The following is a 20427-nucleotide window of genomic DNA, read 5'->3' as shown; positions in this document are numbered from 1 at the left end:
TATAGTCTATATATATATATATATATATATATATATATAGACTATTATATATATTCATATATATTATTATTATTATTTTCAAATGCATATTTTAATACTTAAAGGAGTAGTTCACCCCCAAAATGACTTTGATTAGAAACGCCATGGAGACTTGAGTTCAATCATAAAATTAAAAATTAAAAAAAGGATTATAATAAATTTAACCCCAGTTATTCTGGATGGGGACCCAAATAAGGCCCTGGATGGGGACCCAAATGCATTTGGGTGAGAATCAATGGGGGTAAATTTAGGGTCAAGGGTCATGTACCATGCAGTGCGCAGAAGTATTATAATTTGTATTATTGATGTGCACTTGTTAGCCCACGCACCTGGGGCCCTATTTTCGCCAAGCTTAACCCTAAACTTCTTTGCCTTTTATTACTATTTAGAAAAACATTTTCAAATACTTCAATTAGCCGATCTACTTCAACGCCGTGAACTTGTAGATCAGCTATTTGAACCATTTAAAAATGTTTTTCAAAATAGTAAAAAAAAATGGCATAAAAGGTTAGGGATAAGGGGTAAAGCTTGTACGAAAATAGGGCCCTAGGTGTGATAAGGTTTTTCTCAAAAAGTAATAGCTATAATACAAATACATTAGACATAAAAAAAATCTATACAATTATAATCATACAACCATATTCTGAGATTGACCCACAGGTATGATCAAATTGTAAACTCGAACTTCTTATAATAAATCAACTTAGACAGCTGAGTGTGAACAGAACGGGCGTAGAACAGAACAGCACACACAGTGAGAACATCTTTCAATCTTTTTAATTTGTCAAAATCATCATCTCTAATCTCACTAATAAAACACAGTTTATGGAAGACTAATAACATGCATATTAAAGCTACATTGTGCAACACACAGCCCCCACTGACTAACGAGGTAAATTAGGATAACAAGCTGTTGTTCTTCAAAGCAGAACAAGACAAATCTCTTCCTCCCCTTCAGCACCTTCTCTTGATTCCTCGTTATCTATCAAAACACTTCACACGGTCCCAACACAACTATTGCAGCCAAAGAGACCACAGGCTTCTACTACTGGCCATGTTATGATGAATAATCCAACATTGAGTGAAGATTGGGTATGGGTTCATGGGTTGGGCACAGGACAGGTTGAGGTGCCATGGTCTCTGAACAGGCCTTAGGTGGAGCTTAAGAGTCAAGATGCATATAGTGATAATTATCCATCATAATGATTTAGAACAGTGGCTCTCAAACATTTTAATTTCAAGGACCCCTAGTTTGAAATGATTTGGCTCCAATGGAACCAAATGTACCCATTTGTTCCATTTGTACACTCTTGGAGTAACAGAGCTGTAACTCCTCAAGGACCCCTGGGGTCCCCAGACCCCACTTTGAGAACCACAACTTTAGAACATCCAGTGCATGCAGATAGTGGTCGGTAGCATTGTTTCAATGATATCACATGATGCAGCTTTAACTAAAATAGCATTTGATTAACAATGACAGCAACATTTACATGTCTCATATTCACCAAATAAACATGTACAATGAGCCTTTTATGCCACAAATAATCATACTAACTAAATCAATCAATTAAATGCATTCTGAAAGAAGAAATGTAATTTTGTTTGAATGAGGTGTTATATAACGTGTGTAGTCCAGACACATTTTGTTATATGGCCACTTGAACGCTATACTGTACATTACCCCTCCTTTTTCCCCTCTACACCAGGGGTCTTCAACGTTTTCAGGCCAAGGACCCCTTAGTTTAGAGAGAGATGAAGCAGGGACCCCTCCAACCTCCCAACCTTCATAGATTCCATATCATTTCATTGTTTGACAGCAGTGTATTTTGGGTTCATGTCAATTTGTGTTTTCTGATATTTAACCACTTGAATCATCAATACTTAATAAACTTGACCTTTTACTCTGTCTGCTCTTTTTCCCCTCTACTCCAAACCTCTTTGGCGAAAATAGCCGATCTACAAGCTTGTAGATCGTCTATTTTTGGCTACAGTTCTCAGAATATGGACACTAGGGTTCAAATGTTAATATAAAAAGGATTTGGAAGATTTGGAGGACCGCCTGTAGTAACTCTGAGGACCCCCTGGGGGTCCCGGACCCCCTGTTGAAGACCCCTGCTCTACACCAAATCTCTTCTCCAATGATAGCCGATCCACAAGCTCACAACGCAACACGTCGCGACTCGCGAGTCATGTTGTGAGATTGTAGATCTGTTATTTTCACAGAGTGTTCAACCCCAGAATAACGACGTTAGGGTTCATGTGGTTAAATGGTCACGTTTGCCCTATTTACTGAGCTCCTGTGGGTAAGGCACTGCACACAGCACTGCTCCATAGTGTATGAGACCACCACGTTTCGCTTGAGAAAGCACAGCAGTAAACCAGTAATGGGTGCCAAGCCCCCAATGCAGGCAGGTCCATCTTTCTCAAGATCTGCCTGTGACAGAGTAGAGGATTTGGTATGTTGTGCATAGAAGAAACCTTTTCTGATTATTTACTGTGGAGCATGTAAACATCACCCTTCATCCGATCATTTTATTTCACGCTCATACTTCTGATTTATGGAATGAAAATGAGTTAGAATAGAATACGCATACGATATACTTAACTATAATAATATATTAACAAGATATTACACATGTATCATGTGAAGAGAAAAAAGAGATGGACAGTCCATCTATTGACACTACTGACTTCACATTGTACACTTCTATGTGTATTTATGTAACAAATACATCAATTTACTCTGATTGAAGATAAGCAAATTGAATTAGATCAGATAAAATGTCTCTGAATGAAGATTAGCGCAAATTAATGTTTGAAATGCAAAGGAACATGACATTCTGAAAATGTGCACAGCAGAGCACAGACCTTTGTCTATGTCAGGGGTGGGACAGGACACACTCACTACCTACCACCTTTTGTCCAATCACCATTAACCACTTAAACCCTACTTCCTTGCATGAGAAATAGTGAAAGTACCCGATCTACAAGCACACATAGCTATTTTTCACATTTAAATTGTTTAACGTTTTCAACGTTTGGACATGCCCAAAATAGGGACACCAGGTTGACAGTGGTTCTTCCAGGTTTTGTGCAAATCTGTTCATGGGAAATCCTGTTAATGGACGGACAGACAGACAGACAGACATGGGCAAGGCACAGACGGAAAGATGGAGTGTAAACTAAACACTGCCTTGGTGGAGGTAATGCCATTTTGTCAACCAGCAATACCTGGCAACACAAACCAACACACACAGTCTTACACTTTTCTGTCATATTAAATTGTGGAATCTCTATGTCTCCTTCCATCCCTCCTCTCTGTCTCTCTCTCTCTCTCTCTCACTCTTCTCCTCCATCTGCCTCTTTCTCTCTCTCTCCCAGTAAAGCGCAAAGCTCGCCCAGCCTTTGTTGCATCTTGGGAATTCCAGACAACTGGCTCTCCAAACGCTGTTTCTCCTCCTAAGAGACACACACGTAGAGAGACAGACAATTAGTCAGACAATTAGACAGGCGTATGTTTTTCATGGAAAGCGGAATATTATGACAAAGCGTTGCTTCCTATAATGTTGTAACCACAGGATATAGTAGAGTACAAGAAGTATTGAATGCAATCAGTGTGTGTGTGTGTGTGTGTGTGTGTGTGTGTGTGTGTGTGTGTGTGTGTGTGTGTGTTAGGTTACATACTGTAAATGGGGCAGGGAGGAGGAAATTGAGTTATAAATGTAATATTCCTGTGTTAAAGTTTTTCTTCATAAAATCGGATCTTTTTTCTCATCCAACTTAAATTAAATTGGGGGGGCTGGTTAGAGAGATAGACGGGTAGGCAGACAGGTCACCGAGAACAGCAGACCTACAAGCTCACAACGAGCTGCGGCTGTGGCGCGTTGTGGACTTGTAGGTCTGCTATTCTTGTCCGTTCTCTGCGCGCGACACCATCGTGCGACGGAGCATAAAAGAATAGCTGATCTACAAGCTCACAACTCCTCGCAGCTCCGATAGGCTTTACACAAACAGGTACCTGTAGAGACAGGCGGGCAGATGCATCCAGGGGTTCGAAGCTCCAACCTCCCTCTCCATCAAACTGGAGCAGGTGAGAATGATACTTCCTAGAGAGACAGACATAGAGACAGACAGACAGACAGGCAGACAGACAGACAGACAGACAGGCAGACAGACAGACAGACAGACAGACAGACAGACAGACAGACAGACAGACAGACAGACAGACGGACAGACAGATGGAGAGACAGGTAGATGGAGCGGTGGGAATAAATACAAGGAAAATAAAAGCAATATAAAATTTAAAGCAATATGAAATACATTTCTGTATAATCAAATCTATATACATTTATAATACATTTACATTCAGGTCCAGCTGCTGTTCAGCCAGCTCTTTAGTCAGGACTTAAAGTTAATCATTGAGCCAATGGACTAGTATTAGTAGTATTACTACTAATAATACTAACAGTAGTAGTAGTAGTGGTAATGTAGTAGTACAGGGTGTGGCTGGCTCAGAGAACAATACAACCACAGGCAGGTGCATCTCTACTGACCCCTACTGGTCACTCTTTGTTATTACAACAGGGAGTGTGTTACCCTGTCTGTCTTTACTCTGTAGCACTGTCGAACAGTCACTTTTAACAGTTTAATAATGTGGTAACTTTACATAATTATATTCATGTAATATTATGCAGTAACATTAGACAGCATGTGTTTGTGTGTCTAGTCTAGTGTGTTCAGTATGTGTTTAGTGCAGGGGTCTTCAACAGGGGGTCTGGGACCCCTAGGGGGTCCTCAGAGTTACAACAGGGGGTCCTCCAAATCTTTGAGTGATAGAAACTTGTTTCCCCCCCCTCTTTTATATTAACCACTTGAAACCTAGCATCCATATTCTGAGAACTTTAGCCAAAAATAGCCGATCTACAAGCTCACAACGCCTCGTGCTGCAAGGCGTTGCGAGCTTGTAGATCGGCTATTTTCGGCAAATAGAGGGGGAAAAGAGCAGACTAAATACAGTGAAAGGTCAAGTTTATTAAGTATTGATACCGGTTCAAGTGGTTAAATATCGTAAAACACAAATTGACATGAATCCGAAATACAGTGACAATTGTGCTGTCAAACAATGAAACTATTATGGAATCTATAAAAAGGTTGTGGGGGTCCCTGCTCCATCTCTCTCTCAACTAAGGGGCCCTTTCCCTGGTTTAGTGTGTTCAGTTCATACAGTATACTATGTACAGTATTTAGTGTGTGTTCTGACCATAGGGAGGGTCTGTGCGTGATTGACAACAGGGATATTCCTGCATCCTTTGCAGCCTGGTAGATCTTTCCTTCCACGTCGATGCTGACAGCACTGGTACATTCATCTAGCAGAGCAAACCTCGGTCTAAGGAGAAAGAGTGACTTGAGAAATAAACACTTGACAGACTGGCTTATACATGCTTTGTAGTCACAGCTGCATATGTTGCATTTTTCATGGAGTAGTGGAGTACACATACTTGAAAAGTGCAACTGCTGTTTAATCCTCTTTGTGAATAAATACATTAAATTCACCCAGTAATCATTGTTTGCCTTAGCATTATCCAATAATAGTATTGTAACACAGTTGGATAAGCTTAGGCAACAACACATGCCCAGGTGATAATCTACTCTACTGTACATAAATGTGATATCAAATCCATGTATGTGTAATATTGGAATAAAGAAACCAGAAAGATCAATGGATCAAATAAAAAAGCAACAGAAAAATCAAGGTTGACAGACAGACAGACAGACAGACAGACAAGTACCTGTGATAGAACATGCGAGCCATTCCCATCCTCTGTTTCTCTCCTCCAGACAAAACATCCTTCCAATCACTAACTGAATCCCAACCTGCGCATGCACGCGCACACACACACACACGCACACGCGCACGCACGCACGCACGCACGCACGCACGCACGCACGCACGCACGCACGCACGCACGCACGCACGCACGCACGCACGCACGCACGCACGCACGCACACACACACACACACACACACACACACAGTTTATGTATTGATAAATGGAGATATGACATCACAGCTAACTAACTGCAGTATTACCACGGGTGGATTGTTTAGCTGTGCTAGGCTACTACTGTACCACTTTCTCTGTCCATCATTTAGCAGTTCCTACCTCTTTTTAAAGTACACATAGTCCAAGTTCAATCTCTCTCTCACTCTGTCTGCAGCATGCGATATTACAATGTCACATTTGTTCTACGTCTCATTAGTTCGATGCTGGTGAATGCTAACCAGGTGAAATTCTAACCTGCCGACGCTGGTGAATGCTAACCTGGTGAATGTTAACCTGGAGAATGCTACTATGCCTAAACCTAACCCTAACCTCAGTAAAACTATGGCTAAATCTAACCCTAACCCTAACCCTAAGTCGGACTAATGGGACGTCGAAATATCGAGATTTCACCCTGTTATATAGTGTAGTCCTACCTCTTTCTCTCTAAATCACAGTCCTATCTCTTTCTACAGTATACAGTAGTCTTACCATAGTCCAGAATAAACAATAGTCTGACTCCTACCTCGTCTATTAAGTATAAACAGTACAGTATTGTAGTCATACCTTCTTCTCTGTCCAGTATATAGACTAGGTGTACAGTGCGTAGGATGTGTTCTAGATGGGAGTCAGTGATTCCCCTGAGGTGCATCTCCTCTAGAGAGTCAGGATAAATCACCTGATCACGCAGAGAACCAACTGACATGTAGGGCCTGCAACACAGACAAACATTACTATTTCATGTTTTTCTGCCCTAAAGGTATCTGCATCTCAGAAACTGTAAGAGCTGCAGTTGCCAAACATGGTAAAGTAGCCTAGTTGGTAGAAGAGAATTTGTTGTAATCCCAGGGTGAAATAACCTTTTACATGCTGAATCCAATGCACCTACTGGGATCCATTTCTGCCATTTAGAGATGTGTCCTGAAATTTGACCTGACCATATGTGGTCCAATATCTTTATTCTGTTTTGATATAATTGACTGCCAAAGTGTGTGGGTGGTGCCCACACACTTTGACAAAACTGACATAACCCATGAACCATTTGTGTTAGATTCAAGGACCCCAACGTTTCTAGGCTGCTTGAACCCTGTGAATTACTGCCTGCAGCTATATTCATGTTTATGATTATGTCTATATAGTTTTAGTAATAATAGCACTAGTAGTAGGAATAGCTGCAGTAGTAGTAGTAGTAGTAGTTGTTGTACTGTACCTCTGGGGTATGTAGAACATGGATGTAGGTGGAGGTCTGTGTAAGACTCCAGAGTAGATGGGCCACAGACCACTGAGGATCCTGAACAGAGAACTTTTCCCACATCCATTAGGTCCTGTTATCAACACGTCCATCCCTTCATCTATCTGCGACACACACACACACACACACACACACACACACACACACACACACACACACACACACACACACACACACACACACACACACACACACACACAAAGAAAGTAATAGTAGTAGAATGAGAATGGGTTGTTAAGGATAGACGTGGGGTATATTTTCAGTTAATTGCTAAGTGTGTGCTTTACCTGTACGTTCAGACTAGACACCACTACATCTCCAGTAGGTGTAATGATTGGCAGGTTTTCACAGCAAATGCCCTTGTCTACATCAATCACCTGACCTGCACACACACACACACACACACACACACACACACACACACACACACACACACAGTAATAGTAACTAGTTATAAAGATAGTAATATCAATGGTAGCAGCAGTAGTAGTAACCAGTAAGACGCCCTAAGGTTGCGCTGAAACAACAGACTGACACAATTTGTCCATATATGGCCATTCCCAGATATGGGCTTAATATTGATGACATTAGGGATCTTCATATATGACCATAAAAGGAGCACGAACGGAATTCATTTGCGTCTCGACAACCACACTGGTTATCATGAGACTGATACAATATTTCCATATATGGGCTTTCCCAGATATGGGCTTAATATTGATGACATCAGGGATCAATTATTGTTGACATTGTTGTATCTCGGCTACATTGTGAATGAGGGCTTGCCCTCAATTGTATCCTGAGTTTAAATAAAGGTAACAAACAAACAAACAATCTTGACCATATGGAGCGTGAATTGAGGCGCCGCGTGACATGAGTCGTGATGGACGGACATGATCTGCAGGTTTTCATACTAAATGCGACCTACGGTCGAAAAATAGCAGTAATAGTCGACATATTAGCACTGAAATAATACTGTTGATATGTTTATTGTGTAGATTGCGTTACCTCTCATGTATAAAGCATCCACCCTCACTCCATGTTGAATCACTCCGTTCTCCTCTCCTCCCCTCCCCTCTCCTCCTCTCTCCTCTCCTCTCTTGTAGACTCCTCTTTTCACCTCTTCGAACACCTCAAACATCTGGGACACTCTGGCTGTGTAACCAGCCAACTCTGTTACCTACACACACATGCACCCACGCACACACACGCACACACACACACACACACACACACACACAGAACAGTTGTGTCTTGAAATTAGCGGAAACATTTTTGTGTGTGTGTCTGTGTATGTGCGCGCACGCGTGCTGGTGCACGTGTTAATGATATGCATGTATCAAATCTAAGGCAAGTTCTTTTAACATTTAATTTAATACTGAAATTCTTATGTCAGTATCAATACCACAATCTAGAAATACACAGTAAAAGTCAGGTATTTCAAATTTACTTGAGTAAAAGTACAAAAGTATTGGCATCAAAATATATGTACCAAAGGTAAAAATACTCATTACGCATTGCAGAATGTCCCATTTCACAAGTTCAATAGGCCTATGTATACAAATATTTTGAAAATAGCAGATCTACAAGCTTGATCGGCTATTTTCACTACTTCTTAAAGATTTGTTTTCTAATTTATGGAATTTCTTTTAAAAATCTCATAGAATTGCACGCACGATTCATGAAAATCTTAATTTTGGGGGGAATGTTTTTTGAAAATGTTTTGAAATAATAATAATTAAAAACCAAATGTTGGAAACAAAAAATTAAGAGACTCATATAAATGTGTCTGTGACCCATAAATGGGTCCCGGCCCAGTGTTTGGGAAACGGTGGTGTACAGAACAGGCTGGACAGGATAGTCCTGGACCATATACTTACTGTATATTGTATATTCACCATTGTTTGGGGTGTCAATAGGCAATCATTTTGCAGCCACTATTGTACAGTATGTTGTCACAGCAATGAACACGGTATAGCAAGCCAACTCACTTGAAAAAGGGAGCCTGTTTTTCTCACTACTGGGAGCAGGGAAAGTGAGCATACAGTATATCAACATTTTGACCTATAGTGTGTGTGTGTGTGTGTGTGTGTGTGTGTGTGTGTGTGTGTGTGTGTGTGTGTGTGTGTGTGTGTGTGTGTGTGCGTGCGTGCGTGCGTGCGTGCGTGCGTGCGCAAGCGTGTTATACGGTACCTCCTTATAAGAGGAGATGATTCTTTCCACAGCATCTGCTGCTGCGTTGAGGAGGTTCCTGGCTGTAGTGAACGCCTGGCTCCTCTCACTTACTAACTCCTCCTCTGGCATGAGCAACGCTGCCTGTTTCACCTCCTCTGAGTCTGCAGGAGAGGAGAGGGTGTATTTTCCAGATTATAAGTGTTCTGCATCATGTACTATATATAGAGTACTGTATATGTATTGTGTGATTTGTTTATGCATTGGGTGATTCCTGTGTCCCGATGGCTGCCTGGTACAAAAGGAATTTCCACAAGGACAAATAAAGAATCTATCTATCTATCTATACACATACCATACTGCAAATGTCTTTATATACTGTACAGAATAGAGAGTTACACCATATTGTGCCCTGTCTGTACACAGTATACCATATTTTAAATGTCATGTGTTTATATATAATATAAATATACTGTTAGTGTCCTGTGTGTACTAGGGCTGCACAATGTATCGTTATTGTATCGTCAATGAGGTATGACCATGCGAAATATCAGTATTGTGAAAGTCAACGATATCGCGATATATCGCCCTGGGCAATATATCGTCCATATCGTTGCCCATATCGCCTATACAGTTGCCTATATTGTTGCCTTTTGCTGCCCTTAGAATATCAATATATCAAGTGTGGGAACCCAACAGCACTTCAAGAAATATATTGACTTATTATTATGCTGTTTGAATAATGCTTAGTTTTCACTGTTGCAACACTTAAAATATTAAATATGAAATATGAAATATGTAGGTTAATATCGTATATCATATTGAGGGGCGGCATAGCTCAGGGGTAGAGAAACCGTTATTAGAGCACGAAGGGTTCCCGAAGGGTTCCCAGTTCGAATCCGGGTTCCCCCTGAGTTAATGTCGAAGGGTCCTTGGGCAAGACTCTGAACCCCTAATTGCTCCCGGTGAGCAGGTTGGTGCCTTGCATGGTTTCCTCCGCCACCGGTGTATGAATGTGTGCGTGAATGGGTGAATGTAATGCACAATCTCTGTAAAGCGCTTTGGATAAAAGCGCTATATAAATGCACCATTTACCATTTTATATCGATATTGGAATATTTGGCAGGAATACTGTGATATGACATTTTGTCCATATCGTGCAGCCCTAGTGTGCACTGTATATAAAGAATACCATATTATTAGTACCCTGCATGTATAGAGATTATAGAGTATATTATTATATTAAGCATAAGCATGTATAGAGTGACAAGTGGCATGTACAAGATGTATATTTACCAGATTCGGCGTAGCCAGTAGCAGTGATTATGGGGAGTGCCACCATGAGCAGTCCAGCAGAGCTCCAGACATACTTCATCAGAAACTGTTCCAACATGACGTACCAGAGACGCTTCAGGAGGATCACATTAATCTGAGAGGACAGGGACTCATAACTCCTCTGCAACTGGGACATCTCCACCTACAAAAACAAACATACCCAGAGACACATAACAATGTGAGACAACGATGCCTTATTACATAATGGGATCTGTATACAGTATGTAAGTACAGTAGTATGTGTATATGTATGTAGCATAGACTGTAAAGAAAATATGGACGAAGCGAAGCCATTGGTTTCTATGCAGCGAAAATGACGCTTGTTTTGTCCCTTGTCGCCATCATTGTTTGAATGGTACCCCAGGAATCATAAGGACTGCTATTGGCTGCCAACGGTCACGTGCAACCGCAGGGATACATGAGAGAATGTGGTCGGAGCTTCCCGAAATACAGCACACGAAGAAGAACACAGTCGGCTGGTATCAGTTTAGTTGGCCACGCCCCCCGCAACGTTATCATCAATTTTAACATAAATGGGACCATATTTGCACAAAACGCATATCATGGTAATTGAAAGGCAGTTTTTCACTAGCGACAGGAACCATAAAGTATCTCTTCCGGGAAAACTTCATGAATAATCCAGGCAACAACACCCCTGGTATGTAGTAGTCGTAACCTACTTTTTTTGTCCTGTATTCACGATATTCCTGGCCATTCTATGGAGGCTGCCATTTTCCTTTTACAGAGGGCGCTGGAGCATTTTTAAACATCTTTTCACTTCCTCCCAAGTCGAAGAACAAGAGATCCCAAGGAAGTGACAGGGAATTGTCTGTTGCCAGATATTGCCAGAGACAAGCGGCCAGGTCTATGAATAATAAGCCCAATAGAATTAACTAGGTTCAGTTTTACTACTTTACATTTACATTTGAAAATAGCAGATCAGCAAGCTCACAATGTGTCACATTGTGACACATTGTGAGCTTGTATATTTGATATTTAAAAAATATAGAGGAAAGAAAAAACGAAAATAATTTGAATATTTTTGAAACATTTTAACAACACAAATCTGTGTGGCGGTCCCTGGCACCACATATTTTCAGATGGGGGTTTGCGACTGTGGACAAATCTGTTAATCTGGGGTCCTTGATATGAAAAGATTTGGGAACCACTGGTTTAAAAAATATTAGAAAGTAAGCCCAATAAACAACGACACCAATTGCTTATTATAAGCAGACATGGCAACACCGGTTCATTCAGAGCCAAGAGCCCAGAGCGCCTCTACTGACACTTTAATGCAAGGACACAGGAAACCAAATGATGTTTTTTATTTTCTTTCAGGATATGAACAGGAAGCCGGGGGCGGGGCCAGGAATATCAACATGCAGCCAGACAAATATGAATACTTCAGTGGCATGTCATCACAATGTGGCAGTGATGTATGGCTATGGAGTGTATAAAGTAGTAGCTTTGTCCGTGCGTAAATAACACATGTAAGCCTATTAATAATCAACTTGTCATGTGGATTTATTTTTAAGTATTAAAAGAAGTATCGTCAATTTAGAACAGTAACAGTTAGGAACTGGCAAATTAGAGTGATAGGCTTCTTACAAAGATGTGGAAAACAGTTTCCTACTCAACTAGTAGAAAACTAGTTACTACAGTAGTAGTAGTAGTAGTAGTAGTAGTACCTTGTGTCCTCTGTAGAAGGCTATCGCCCGGAGCTCCAGGGACCCCCAGGTCCCTGGGGGACCCCCAGGTGTAAAAAAATGTCCCTCCGTGAGACACGTCACACGTCACACTTTTGCCCTGCTCATATCTCCACAACCGTTGCCCCCATCCATGCCACATTTTGCACACACACTCCTTACCTGCCAAACTACAACCTCCAAGGACCCCCGGAGCTCGGACCCCCAGGTGTAAAAAATGACCAAATGTGCACAAATGACCAAATGACCACCCCAACGGGGCTGCTCACGGGGAATTCCTGGGGACCACCCACTCCTGGTGCTCCAGAACGGATGCACAAGTGGTGGCGCCCCCAGTGGAGGACCCCCTCCACTGCAGCTCACATAAAATGCTGTAACTCGGGCTAGGAGCGTCCGGGAGAGCCGGGGCCGGTACCTATTTGTCCGCCAAGGCAACGCGGAGACCCCACCCCTCATTTCTCACATGGCCCTCTTCTAGCGCCACCTTCAGGCCGATTTTTAAAACACATTTTTGGACACTGCTCCTACAGTTTTTGCCCTAAAATCACGCAAATCGCTACACAGTATGTCTACACTCATCCCATCAACATGAATCTGTCCCATATAGCGCCACCTTCAGGCCGATTTTTAAAAACACATTTTTGGACACTGCTCCTACAGATTTTGCCCTAAAATCACGAAAATCACTACACAGCCTGTCTACACTCATGTCATCAACATGGATCAGGAAGATTTTGGAAAAAAAAATGTTTGCCCTATTTGTGGAGATAAGTGACCTACGGTCGCTTATCTCCCGATTAGGGAGTCTTACTGGTAGTAGTAGTAGTAGTACCTTGTGTCCTCTGTAGAAGGCTATCTCTTCAGCATTAGCGATAATTCTAGAATGGTTGGATCGTAGTTCTCCTATTCTCCTGGACTCCTCTGACACCAGCGCCCCAAATTTAGGAGAACAACTTTTCAAGACCTTGGCAGTCATCGCCACGACAACTCCCGCTATCACCGCTGGCCATGTGGTGTTGGCACCTGAGGAGAGAATTAAGTAAGTGATCAGATCCTAGATTAGAATCAACCAACAGTAAGAAGTATAAGGATCGGATTCTAGCTCAGTATCATTCATGAATTAATAGTGTGATTATTGAAAGATCAGACACTTCTCTACCACTAAATATTTGACAGGGTTGTTGTTGTTGGCAGATGGTCCTGCCGATTGGGCCTGTTTCATCAATCTGGCCATATATATAGTGTAAATAAAGTGACTCAATCTGGCGTATATTTCTGTAAGCAAAAACTAGCGTGAGATTCACCAAGCAGTGCTTATGTCCCATTTTGTGTGGATCACAGGTGTATATCATGATGAATAAAGACAGCTGCCAGTTGAGCTTAAAATCACAAGTGCTGCTACCATACTACTTATGGTAGGACCATATATGGTAATAAGCCTGATTCAGCACTTTGTAGACTGCCCTTAGAACGTCCCATTTCACACCATACGGCAACTGGAAAGAATCATCCAACTTGAACATGGCCGTGCTGCTTAAAAACGTGTCTCTTGTCAAAAACATACATCAGTGTCACATCGCCTTGACAACAGGCTACAATGATATCTGTCCCGCCGATTGTAGGCTACAATGGATCATCATCTGCTGAACGTAATTCTTCCATAATGAGAATAAAGAAGAATTTTACAAGTTTTAAACCACCACCACATAATAGGCTAATAAACATGGAATGGATATTATAAGCCCTCAGCTCTACCTCAGATCGGAACAGTGTTCCATTGTTTCCTCATCAAACGGTAAGTCTTATTAGGCTATTAGTGGCATTCAATCATGTGATTAATATATAGAGTAGTCTACAGCAGTGGTTCTCAACCAGTGGTCCGGGGACCACCAGTGCTGGCCCTTGAGGGAATTCCAGGTTTGCATCATGTCTATATTATGCATAGGCTGCGCAAGCAGATCTATAATGGTCCATTTGGTTACCAACTCAGTGACAGCTTATCCACACTGAATATGTCATTGTTTGACATATTCTTTTAATTTTTTAAGACATGTGTTGGCAAATGTTGGGCAGAATTATTTGGCACATACTTCTTTTATTTGATGTTTGTATTTCCAATACTTTTACTTATACTCCACTATCTCAAATCCAAATATTGTACTACATTTATTTAAAAACTTTAGTTACTTTGTAGATTTGTATTATTATTACAAAACATTCATTAACCACTTCCACCCTGACCCTCCATATTTCGGCCATTTGAAAATAGCAGATCTACAAGCTCACAAGCTTTTACTCAAGTACATTTTGAATTTCCGGTAACAGAGTTGTAACAGAGTATTTATGCATTGCAGTACTTTTATCTAAGTTAAAGGTTTGAGTACTTTTTCCACCACTGACCAGAGGGAGGCGAGGTCACGGTGATAGGACTTTACTGTGACTACGATGGCCTCCACTTGTTATCTCATTTTTAGGTGATAACGTATCACCTAAAGGTTGAGGTGATCACCCTTCACCTCTGACTGTGATAAAGCCTTAAGTCAGCCTGGTGGAGCTGGTGTTTTTCCTGACAGATCTCCCGCATAACTCCCGACAAAAAACATCGATGAATCTGACCACTAACGATCAAAATATGGGCGTAATATGTCCGCAAAGTGCTTGATGAATCGCGTCCTTTAGTTTGGACTTTACCATTACAATAAAATGATCAACAAAACCCACACACAGTCTGCCCTACCTTTAGAGTGAGCCGTGTGCAGCAGTGTGAGACAGGTCATTACAACATCCAGGACAGGTTTAGTTAAGTTGGAGTAGAGATGAGCGACAGACGCAGTGAAGATAGAGAGGTCATCTGTCAGACTCTGATCAGCATTACACACACGACCATCCAGCTGACTCACTGCATAGTATGTCTGACATGTGCACGCACACACACACACACACACACACACACACACACACACACACACACACACACACACACACACACACAAACGCACGCACGCACGCACGCACGCACGCACGCACGCACAAACACACGTGCACACACACACACACACACACAGAGGCATACAAACAAAGAGAATGATGTATTATTAAATGAAAAGAAAGATAGGACTGTACATTTGAAATGAAATTAATGTAGAAAGATTAACAGAACTAAGTATACACCTGTGTGCATATTTACTGTGCATATTTACTGTGTGTGTGTGTGTGTGTGTGTGTGTGTGTGTGTGTGTGTGTGTGTGTGTGTGTGTGTGTGTGTGTGTGTGTGTGTGTGTGTGTGCGTGTGTGTGTGTGCGCGCGTGTGCGTGAATGCGTGTATTAACCTGTACTGAGTATTAATTTGGTCAATGCAGGACTGTGTGCATATTGTGTGGGCATTGTGTATATTAACCTGGTTGGTGAAGTACAGTGTGTACGCGTGGTTAACCAGTCTGGTTCTGAAGGCCAAGGCCAGCTGTCCCTCGAGGAATCTGATGGCTGAGTTGATGAATGTGGCAGGAACAGCAACCAGCAGCCATTTACTGAGTTCCAACAGGAACGCATGGGGCTGTTTCTTAACAATGCTCTTCACAATCATACCTGAAAACAATCACAGCTATTAGTATTATTATTAGTAGTAGTAGCCTTTATTTGCCCTGCATGAGGTGAGTGATAAAAGGAAGTAGAGCGAGATCTCTGATAACCCTTATAGAGGCAGGAATGCATTGTGCTGGTCACTGAACTCATGACTTCTGGCACGCTCAAAACAAACATATCTGAAACGGTTCAAGGTGATTAAAGTAAGATTAAAATTGATAAGGGAGTGTAAAAGGCCACTGTGATTGAATAGCGTTTTCTATGTTACATTGTGGGTTGATTTTTTGTATGTTGTCTTTTAATATGATTTTTGTGTTCTGTCTCTTAAATAGATTTCCAATGAGACTTCCTGCTTGGTCAAATAACGGTAAAAATAAAGAAATAATAGTGGACCAATCTGTGCAAGCCAAAAATGGCCACCATTACTAAACACTGTTGTGTTGATCAAATGCTACTTTGTGACTGAATAATGCTAGTATGGGTAGTATGTGATGAACTAGTCATCATCACCCAGGAATTAGTCATAGCCCTCGGCAGCCAGTCTCAGCCGATTGATCAATTCAAGCCAAACAGGCCTTTGGTTGGATAACCTTGGACAACAATGAATGCCCAGGTAATAATCTATATGTATGACAAAACATAATATATAATACAAAATAACATCACGAATACTGTCACACAATTAGGGTGTCCGAGAGAGATACGGCGTCGGACGCGCACGCACAAACACAGTTCATACCATCAAGTCTGGCTACATATATGGACAGGAATGTTCTGGTGATGAGAGCCAGAGAGTGGAGTCCCAGTAAACCCAGCTCCTTGCACAGCAGTCTGGGAAACAAGATCTTCAACAACAGGGTTAGCCTCTGGAGGAACTCTCTGTCCACTGCAGTAGACCTGGACACATACACATTATTATATATTATTTATTTTACTTCAGGAAACCAAGGGGGGAAAAAAACTTACAAAAGACCAAACATTAATTAGAATATCGAAACCCCAATGTAAACAAGACCGCCAGGACTTTTTTGGTGAGTTCCTTTTAGACTGGGTGTTTTGAGGGTAGGCCTACTTGTGCTGTACTTTCTTTGTATTGACTATACTTGTGCAGTGCTGTACTACATTTTTGTCAAATATAATATTCAATCAATCAATCAATCAATCAATCAATCAATCAATGAATATAATAAGTGTAGTTCAAGTTCACAAGTGACAGTGTGTATGTGTGTTTATTGTACACGTGCACACACCTCCTTTTGCTCCTTTTCTTCCCTCCGCCCTCCTCCAAAAGACATATCTGGGAGCCATTGGCCACGCCCACCGGAGCAGCAGGCGCTGGCGCGCCCACCCGGGCCCCTTTCTGAATAACAAACAGATTTAGTTACATCACACATTAGATAACCACAGATTAATCATTTCCGTTTAGAAAGATCAAAATGTAACTGACCTTATTTGTTGACTAGAGTAAATCAGATTTGATTTATTGACCAATAAACTTTTAGTGCCTGTTTACTGATCTTATCCATTGAATCATATGTGTTCATTGTTGAGTATTACATATGATTTTCTTTCATTTTGTGTTCTAATATAGTAATGAATGAATATATGTCACCTGTAGCCTCTTCCAGACGTAAGGTGTGAGTTTTTTGACGGCGTAGGCAGCGATCAACAGAGCGACGCCCTGTTGAGTGCGAGTACTCCTCTTCAACTGAGACACAACTACACTCATGATCACTGTTTACTACCACCTGAATGGCTGCTTAACCTCAAGAAACCTATTGTAGGTATTTGATTTTAGATTACATTCCAGTTGTCTAGCTGTCTCTTATCAGTGCCTGTGACACCTCCAACTTCAGCAGCAGGACTCTAAAAATAACCACTAGTCATTCATGACTGACTTCCCTGATGATAAATTAAAAGCATGATTTCTACACCATGCCTAGATGGACCCCCGACTAATAAGCCATCATCTCACGTGCAAGTTGCAACAACCTTTCACCCAGTTTAAGGGGGGGGGGTTAGCGTTAGCCTTGTTCCCGTTTAGCTGGTGGTTCTACACTGGAGCTAATACTGGCTAAAAAGAAACATCAAACGACATGTACCGGTAAAAGCACGTTAAAAGCATCACCACAATCAAACACAACAGCACTGTTGCGCTAAATAAGAACGACAACGACTATTGCAGGAACTTTGCGGACTTGATTCTATACCATGATGAAAATCCCTGAAACGCTGCCACTGTGGGAAATGCAAAAAAAAAAAAAAAAAAAATATTTCCCCCTCCCTCCTGTCGTGGTGAACTTGTTTATCCTACTGCGTCCTTTCTCCCACAGCGCCTTAATTCCTCCTTCTGCTGCATATCTCAAAGGAAAGCTTTGAAAACGCGTCTGTTCCGTCGTTCCAACATTACAGTAACCCTATGCGACCCAGGCTGCCTGTGTTCCATACTTCCATACAGGAAACTAACTTTGAAGTCATGTTGTTTCCAAACTCACTTAACGCCTTTCGCCTCTAGGAGGCGGTGTTGGACTCTATTGTTGTTGTGAATGAACGTTATGACCATTTTATAAGCGTGTATCAAAGTGTGTGTGTGTGTGTGTGTGTGTGTGTGTGTGTGTGTGTGTGTGTGTGTGTGTGTGCGCTTTGGCAATGTAAACGTATGTTTTTGTTTTCTCATGCCAATAAAGCCATTTGAATTGAATTGAATTGTATGCTTGTAAAAAATATATGGCCTACTGTAGTGTATAAACCTCTATGAATAACTTCTATTAAAGAACTCCAAGATAAAACTATGATTTTGATGTTGTCTTAAGGATTTGTGAGTTTAAGGATTTACTCAGGAAATGCAGTCTTTAGAGACAACTCTTGAGGTAAAGATACAAAAAAACACATTATCAGCCTTGTGTCTTCCAATATTGGCAATTATTCTTGTATTCTATATTAGTACTGTAGTCCCTTCTTGAATACTAGGGGCATAAATAGGCAACTATTCTTGTTTATATAGCCTTCTGTTAGTAAGTAGACAACTATATTCTTGTTCTTTACTAGATAATAGTTGCACATTTGTTTAAATTAGGATATTTGTGTTGCACTGTTGGACCTGAAAGCAGATGATTTTGCAGAAGTTGCAGAACTGACCTCAACACTGCACCAGGCAAGTAATGGTACCTTCACCCTCTGGACACGTTCTTCTATAGTGCTCTTGAAATATTTTCCTGGATGTTGAACTCTGAAAATATGTTCTGTATGAAGCTACAATCTATTGCTCAGTAGCCTACGACAGAATGCCCACTTGGGTAACAATACATACCGGTATCTCTTCTTATTGCTAACTGAACAGTGTCTAAAGTTCCCAAAAGGGAAACCACCTCAAACCACCGTTTTGACCGAATTGAGTTATATTGTGTTAGCAATTGCACAGATGGATTCTGTATTAACGTTTTATTTCTGAAAACTGGACAAATTGAATACCATTATTTCCTCAAATAGCCTAATCCCATAACAGCATGTCAAAAAAACAACAGAAAATGAACACTGACAAAAGTAGTTTTATATTCAGAACTTTTGATTTATTAACAGAAATATTGACAGAAATGAATTCGTTCTATTGAAGAACACTTGAAAGTTACTGAAAACATCAACTCAGGAAAATGATTACTGAGGTAAGCCAAGGAATAATATAATATTTACATTAGATTTAGAATTATACATTAATAGAATTATTGGATAAACAATAATCTGTGAACATCTGTGAGCATTTAATGTAGGCTAAGTCTTAAGTTCTGAGGCATGCACTTTTTACCACTGTGCCACTGAGCACCAGTGAGTTAGCTGTCAGCTCCCACCTGGATTGACCTGGCCATCTCTCGTTTGCTCTCCTCAATTGATCTTTGGACCAACATCGTGTCAAAAAAACTGCGTAATTGGCAGCGCTCTTGCTCCTGCTGGTGCTCGTCCATGCTCAGGCGAAGTGCTATCCGGATCTCCTCGTCCATATCAGCAGAGTCCAGCAGTGACATTTCATGGCTCATGGACAGAGCCTGTTGAAGTTGTTGTTCCTCCTCCTCTGAGTTCTGGGGCAGTGCTTGCTCCCAGTCAGAAGACCCACTGGACGAGGTCTGGTGCGCTCCTAGCGAGGGGGAAATGCTGCGCCTGGACCCGGACAGAGGCTGCTGGGGCTCTGCTCCTCCAGCAGCACCAGATGAATGCTGCTGAGGAGGAGGCAGCAACACAGTGTCCGTGTTGGCAGGGGAATGGACCTGAACAACGTGTTGCAGGTGTGAGGCTCCTCGGGTCCTCT

The 20427-nt window shown here is 41.5% G+C and overlaps 1 protein-coding gene across 1 annotated transcript; it reads right to left on the bottom strand.

Moving 5' to 3' along the window:
- Window positions 1–936: 936 nt before the first annotated feature.
- Window positions 937–18497, bottom strand: abcd1 (ATP-binding cassette, sub-family D (ALD), member 1). The gene is made up of 16 exons (XM_080733418.1): window positions 17740–18497; window positions 17378–17487; window positions 16867–17024; window positions 15943–16130; window positions 15283–15457; window positions 13378–13568; window positions 10801–10981; window positions 9526–9668; window positions 8341–8512; window positions 7620–7714; window positions 7291–7436; window positions 6648–6793; window positions 5829–5913; window positions 5300–5425; window positions 4058–4145; window positions 937–3498 (listed from the first exon to the last, which is right to left on the bottom strand). Exons 1-16 carry the CDS (start codon window positions 17854–17856, stop codon window positions 3379–3381), a joined length of 2241 nt encoding a protein of 746 aa, XP_080589544.1. The 5' UTR covers window positions 17857–18497; the 3' UTR covers window positions 937–3378.
- Window positions 18498–20427: the final 1930 nt, after the last annotated feature.

The sequence above is a fragment of the Nannobrachium achirus genome (assembly GCF_963921795.1).
Source record: "Nannobrachium achirus genome assembly, chromosome: 9".
In the NCBI taxonomy this organism is placed as follows: domain Eukaryota; kingdom Metazoa; phylum Chordata; class Actinopteri; order Myctophiformes; family Myctophidae; genus Nannobrachium; species Nannobrachium achirus.
This window is presented reverse-complemented; position numbering and strand designations above follow the sequence as displayed.

Coding starts and splice junctions, on each gene's coding strand:
- abcd1 (XM_080733418.1), bottom strand. CDS start 17,856: ATGAGTGTAGTTGTGTCTCAGTTGAAGAGGAGTACTCGCACTCAACAG. Junction 8,513..9,525: donor TCATCTCCTCTTATAAGGAG/GTACCGTATAAC, acceptor ATGTGTGTGTAG/GTAACAGAGTTGGCTGGTTA. Junction 7,715..8,340: donor GGATGCTTTATACATGAGAG/GTAACGCAATCT, acceptor GTGTGTGTGCAG/GTCAGGTGATTGATGTAGAC.